The sequence below is a fragment of the Ptychodera flava genome, chromosome 4 (genome assembly GCF_041260155.1).
Source record: "Ptychodera flava strain L36383 chromosome 4, AS_Pfla_20210202, whole genome shotgun sequence".
In the NCBI taxonomy this organism is placed as follows: Eukaryota; Metazoa; Hemichordata; class Enteropneusta; family Ptychoderidae; genus Ptychodera; species Ptychodera flava.
The window spans coordinates 37782296-37789384 of NC_091931.1; the positions used below are offsets into that span (position 1 = coordinate 37782296).

General features: G+C 42.3%; 1 protein-coding gene across 4 annotated transcripts in view; it reads left to right on the forward strand.

Moving 5' to 3' along the window:
• Nucleotides 1-7089, forward strand: part of LOC139131668 (transcription factor SPT20 homolog) — an 81098-nt gene extending 74009 nt beyond the window's left edge. For 2 of the 4 annotated variants that reach the window (XM_070697824.1, XM_070697823.1), the window contains exons 21-26: nt 210-292; nt 1946-2152; nt 3251-3975; nt 4191-4292; nt 4730-5203; nt 6441-7085. In XM_070697824.1, the coding sequence (XP_070553925.1) occupies nt 210-292; nt 1946-2152; nt 3251-3975; nt 4191-4292; nt 4730-5203; nt 6441-6695 (1846 nt within the window). In that variant the 3' untranslated portion in view covers nt 6696-7085. Of the gene's footprint in view, nt 1-209; nt 293-1945; nt 2153-3250; nt 3976-4190; nt 4293-4729; nt 5204-6440 lie in introns of all 4 variants that reach the window. The other 2 variants (XM_070697825.1, XM_070697826.1) reach the window with 2 other exon arrangements.

Consider the following 7089-nt stretch of genomic DNA (forward strand, 5'->3'; position numbering starts at 1 on the left):
ACCTACATCGGTTCACATTGTTGAGTCAGACATATATTTTACAAAGAAGTGTTCTACTCAAACTGTAGACTGAAAGATCCATCACTTGAGGGGGCTCTCTACGTTCCCCCCTCTTTAAAGGGGGAGTGACGGATCTGTCAGTCTACTCAAAGTTAAGCTCGCAGCAAAGTTAAGTGATTAATGATTCAATTTTTTTTTGCCTCGAACAGATCCGTTAGCACACCAAGTGGTTCACTGCCCTCACCTGGAACCATCAACCAATCAAGTCCAGCACCCACAGTGACAGTGACAGGTACATGGAGTTAATACTTCAGAAAGCAAATTACACTCCCCTGTTTGCCATAAAGACAGGGTAATGCTGCAAGGGATGTACATTGTAGAAATCTTATTTTGACCATTCATGTGAAAGTGCAACCCTTGGCAGTTTTCTCCACAGCGTGAAAAAGGGCCAACCAATTGACATAACAATGTGCATATTCTTTGTGGTTAAAATATATTATTTATGGTTATTTACATATCGATAGATCGCTTGAAATTCAGAGGGGTGGCCCACCTGTCAAAATCCCATTGTGGAGAACCCTGCTTGCCAGTGGGTTAAATTCTGTTAGCCAATGATGAAATTTGTATGTTAGTGATAAAATAATGAAATTTATATGTTTGTCATAAGAAACAACACCTGAACAAAAGATACACAGTAGTCGGAGATGAGCAAATTGAGGTCTTTGGATCTGAACTGACAAGTAAATGCTAATGCACTTTGTGTGGTAAAGAATTTGTGCCTGACTAACAAACCATAATGCTGAACTACTGATAATTGCTGATACCATTTCAGAGACTGCTAAATACTGTATAATGCATTATTTTATTCTGGTAGTGGTGTGGGGACTTGTCCGGTTACGTGACTTAATACAGGGTTTTACTACAGTGTGTTAACAACCTAAGAAAGAAACTTAGTTTTATCAAAAAATTATAGTTCTGCTGATGTTAATACCTTTAGCTGATCTGTGCCCTCAAATTGCACCAACTTTTTGCTGAACCTGGTGTACAGGCCCAGGTGATCTTTAGTATGAGCCCCATTTACTGCAGAAGATGTTCATTGACACCCACAATCAATCACATGTATGTAGTCTTGTTCATTGATTGAAATGTAGCATGGCCAATTTTCCCTACTCTAGGGTGTACCTACAATATAAGGCATGTATTGATCTGATAGAGGTGATTTTTGTCATCAGATGGACATTGAAATCTTCTAGAAACACAGATGAAAAATCCTTTACCTTGTTTGAATATTGAAAATAGTATTCAAAGTGATATATAATGGTGAACTGTTGGATTTTCAGTCCAAAAGTTAGATTCAGGTCAGCTGTAAAATATGGAAAATCTTCATAAGTTGAAAAAAAATTGGCTGTTTGATTAACTTATAATGAAAAGTTAAAGGAGATGAATATTTTGAAATCCTGGCAAGAAATTTCAAAAAGGAAGTACATATGTATGATCGATGGAGACTCCTGTTGATACAGTGTGTCATTCACTAAATAAAGAAGCCATTACTACATGGAAATCCTATAGTCCCAAACTCTACCCTCACCTTTGCTGCATGCATTTGCAAACTTGGTTTTATAAGTGTTCAGTCTTAATTGTTAGGAAAACCCTTTTACATATATGTACTGAACCACACTGCATGCGTGAGCTTTATTAGATTGTTGTTATTTTTATAACTCAGTACTCAGGTTTTTGCATGTTTCGCATCCAAGTTCAATACCTTTTGTATGTGCATGTTATTGAAAATTTACTTTTTTGTTATAAATCAAGAGTTGCTGTACTGCAAGTACATCTTCATTTGCCAAATGCATGTAGAACATCCCCAAATACAAATTGCATGTTTCTGTTTGATATGTTCCCTTGTAGTGATGCTTGTTATGCCCTTTCTCCCCTTACCCAACAGGCCAACTACCGCCCTCATACGCCCCCGTTGCAACATTGAAGTCACCGCCCCCACCGTTGGTAAAAGCCATATCCACCAACAACCCTCTGACCAGGAGATCCTCCTTGACAGATGGCAGACAAACGCCCACCAGCGCCCCCGTCACCTTGGCGACAGCAGCGTCGGGTGTGCCAAACGTCATTGCGGGAAGTGTGAATATAGTTCAAGGTACAGAAAGTGTCTTTTAACCCAACACTTTATACCAACATCTTTTATCGAATAGTGTGTTTTTTAATCATATAGGTACCTAACATCACAGCAAGAAGCTGTTATCCAAACTCATTCCCTATTTTCATGGACCTTAATAGTGAACTACATGTATGCTATATACAGTTTCAAAGATTTGAAAATTTCACAGCTCATCAGCACAAGGATCGGCTGTTCAGAATATCAACTTTAAAGCCACATCTTGTAGCAGAGTGAAATATTACCAAGTACCATACCAGCTGTGTTCAAGCATACACTATGTACAACTTCATCAATCCACAATCCACGCTTTGGTTCAACCCAGCAGTATGCCATAAGATTGATATCAACAATTGTATAGCGCCTGGTGTCCATCAGGGATGCTTATTGGTGCTGAACAAAGTCACAATAAACTCTCTGAAAGAGGTATACTTCTAAGTTTTGACTTAAAGCTAGCCACTCCACAGTTTTAGAAGAGCAAATTTCAGGAAGTATTTGGTTCGATAAGAGTGAGTTGACCTATAATACAGGTAATTATGGGTTATACAGGGTAAACGAAATGGTTCATGTTTGTGATGAGCCGAGAATGAATCATCAAAGTGAATGGTTGGCTGTCTATACCCAGCTGATGCTCGAACTATCTGTATGCCAACACTCAGCTGTGGGTAGTCTTTGATAAAATGTCCGCAAGATTGAAGATTACCTAGTCCAGCACTGGAAAATTTTAAAAATCAACATACTCCATAGGTAGTCCCATGATAGTGATGCACAGTCCAATAATATGTTATTTGACCCTTGAACTCAACTGTTTTTATATGAACATGGAGAATACCTAATATGATCAGGTCGTTTTTATTACAAAAGTGTACCTCATGATTAGAAAGTCTTAAACTTAAAAAGGGAGTTTAATGTTTAAAACAAAATATCATGTTTTTGTGTTTAAAACCAGAAAGCTTGTTATACTACCATTGTTTGATAAGATTGCAGTTTGAAGAATGAATTTGAACTAGCTGTTTTGTGTGTGTGTGCTTGCATGGATAATGAAATCATGATGGTCTCTCAATTTTTCATTGTTTGCAGGAACTACAGTGCGCAGTATGGGACCACCCCCAACACCTCCAACTGTGTCCACTCCGACGCCAGGGCCACCAACGCCATCATCCACCATCACATCTGGATCGGTAACACCAACCAGAGTCAGCACCCCAAACCGTGTACCCACACCAAACCGAAACACCACGCCGACCAGTTCACTCTCCACCAATATGCCCCATCAGAGTATTGCCACGGTGACCATGTCCACACCAACCGGCAACATCACAATGCCCATATCTGTCAGTTTGCCGCAGGGTGCCGGAATGGTGCCTCCTGCTTCTGGAGTCTTCACCACACCCACCGGAGTTGTGACCACACTCACGGGTGTCATGCAGGCAACAACGGGCACCGTCAGCACCCACTCTGGCCTGGCTGGTACCCAGGCAAACATCATGACCTTCTCCCCTGGAATGACCACCACCACTACAGCAGCAGGGGTGGCCAGCACACAGACTGGGGTGATCACCACACCCACTGCTGTGATGACGGCACCCATCAACATCATAAGCAGTGGCCAGGCAATGATCGGCGGCACGCAGACAGTTGTCGGGAGCTCAGGAACACCCATCAGCATCACAGGAGGTGGTCAGATGACATCAGCTACAGGCATCACCCATGCTGGATTTGCTCAGCTCATGCCCGCTGGGTTGAAGAATGCACCACAAGGGTTACGACCAGGAACAGCAAATGCCCCGCTCTCTGTACTTCAGGTATGACATGTAGACTTGAATACATCCATATTGCTGCATCTTGTCATAGATGCCAGAATCTGTACAAGTCAGACATTTTAGCTGACAACATTTACCTTCTACACTGACATCAATGCACTTTGGAAATAATCAAGGTATGATAAGCACTCCTGCCATCTCCATTTATCAGTCAGTCTCATCCATACATAGCAACTCTTCTGCTTTCTCCCTTACAGTCAATTTCTCAGCAGTTACCCAATGCCATTTTACCCAGAGTGTCCGGTGTCACACAGTTACCTTTGACCTCGGCTATAGGACAAAAACAACCCGGTCAGCAAGTGAGTAGGGCTTTCATAAGTGCATCACATTGTTCAGTAGTAATGTCAAATTTTGATTTGGCATTTAACCAAGTGTCTATTTTCTGTTGAGTCTCTTGATCAGTTCCTATGAAAACTCTGCTCAAACTTAGAAAGAAACTAACATATTAGGAACTACAATATGTTTATTCAAAGGTACGCTATTGTTAACACGGTGATCCTCAAGAAAATAATCAAACATGCGCTTAATGTGTTTCCAAAGATTATCAGTCAAGTCACAACGTGTCTTTTGTAAAGAGGAATGCCAAGTGGCAGTACCTGTGGTCAGATTTATTGCTATTATTACTGAAAAACGTGATCGATATCCAATGTAGGTGAAATCAAAATTTGGAAGAGAGGAGTATTTCCTGATTTTTGAGCTTGCACATCTCATCACTCAGTTTATCCTTTTGTCACAGGTTCAAGGCCAACAACAACCTATCATATACACTCCCACGGTACAACAACGAGCTGCCATAAATGCGGCAGCACTTCAGCAGCAAGGGCAGCAACTACAGGTCACTCAGCAGCAGCAGCAGACTGTAGGGCAGCTGCAGCAAACCCAGCTGCAGCAGCTGAAACCAACACAGATCATACAGCAGCAGCAGGGAGGGCAGCTGCAACGACAGACCTCTGAACAGCAGCAGCAACAGGCACAGCAGCAGCAACAAGCTGATATCACCGCAGTGGTGCCGCTGGCTCAGCAAGCCCAGCAGTCACCGCAGCAGGGTGTCAGTGTCCAGCAGCAACAACAGATCCAGCCGTCAATGAAGGTGAAACTGTCGCCAGCTCCATCACCGCAGAGTGTCGCCGCTCCAAATGTGATCGCAGCTTCTCAGAGTAGTGTAGCTGCCCTCTCCCAGCTTACTACAAATGTCAGTAGAACTACACAGGTAAGATCAGATGTCAGCTGAGGGAAGCATTATACACTTGAAGTTGTCGTACTTACTTCCTGAAATCTATAAACCCCAACAGTTTTACTCCAGAAAAAGGACATGATGAGTTAATTAAAAAAGGCATATCCAGCCGCAGACAGGATGACACACACACACACACACACACACCACCCTCCCTCCCATTTAAAACTAGCCAAGTTCAATTACACAGGTGTGTAGGTGGGTTTTTAGGTTGATCAAATCTACCAAGGTGAGTGCAATGTGGATATGAGAAATGCCAAGATGTTGAAAATAGATGTCAATTCTTTACTGACTTGGCATGATGGCTGGTGTCTGGCTCAGCAGGAAAAGGATGAACATTATACCTATGGTCCAATCTCAGAGGGTGCGTTTGGGCGTACCGTTCTCGTCAGGAGAACATCCGACGAGGGCGAGCCTCCGATGGTGGTTCTTGTTCTTGACGACCAAACGACACAGCCTCGCTTTGGCTGAACTTGGTACAAATGTAATTATAGTCACGGCAACAGACAACTGTCACGAAGGAGATCTTGTTTCTATAGTGGTATCGCTATATTTTAATCATCGCCATACACAAGCTTTACCCAAATATTACGTTGAAGACGTTCGTTGTATTTGTACAAGAGTTTACTCTCGAAAATTTTCGACAACACTCCAAAAACGAAAAACATCACATGTTTGAAAAGATCAAACTTGTAATAATAATTCACCTATCTCGACTTGTATCCTGAGACGTTTTTCATACAATAGCAACATAGCACTAACATTTTCATTTTCGCGCGGCTGGTTTCCGCCATTTTGTTATGTCTGCTCACGGATCAGACAAGGGTTGTTCTTCATTGTTGGAACGAAGATCGGCTATTTCCGGAAATGTAGCAAAGAGAATTGAGCTCGCTCGGCATAACCGAGCACCATTCTTGTGTTGAGAACAGTGCGCCCCAAACGCATCAAGAGCAGTCCAGCTCAAACTCCATTTTAAAACTTCTAGACTTGTGCCACTGGGAGCATTGGCTTTGTGGGACTTTTGACTATCTCACATATTTTGATGTCAACCAGTAAACTAAACGTTTACATCCTGTTGGATGCTTTGGCTTCATTAACTCACTGCAAAACTATGTGAAAGAGACTAAAAGTGCTTATTTGTTATGGTGGGTAGAAGATATGTCAACTTCAAAGGGACTGAATGGGTATGTTTTTTTCTTTACTTTCATTCTAGGGGCTGCAGCAGTTGCCAAGGATGCAGCTTCAACCTGTCACCACATTGCAGCAACAGCAGAGCCTGCAATTGCGTCAGGCATACCAGAAGCAGCTGCAGCTACTGATGCAACAGCAGCAGCAGCAGACAGGTCAGCTGCAGCAGGTGACCCTGTCGCAGCAGGCTCAACAACAGCAACTGACCCTGCAGCAGGGACAGCTGCAGCAAAAGGCTAAGGGACGCAAGAGGACCACGCCAACACCCCCAAAGACGTGAAAGTGGCATACTGCAATAAAGGATTAATTGTGGAATTACTGCTTAAAAACTTGAAATCACAGCATCGCATATAAATGACTCAAATAAGTCACCAATTCCAGGTGGTTTTTCCATCACTCTTTCAATTCAAAAAGTTAGGTTTAATGTACTAAACAAGGCAGTTTTAAGGCAAAGGTCAGTTTGAGTTCAAAGGTCAAAGTTAGTTAACTCTGTTTATCAGGAACACCAGTGGGAGAACAATTTTGACTGATGCCAGCAGACAAAAGTTTGCCTTCAAATTCTAAAACTTCAAGGTAGAATTCTAAATGGCCGCTAGATTAAATACTGCAACCACTTTATTAATCCAAGAAAGGCGGGAAAGTGTGAATTTCAATGGAAGGATGAATTGATCAGT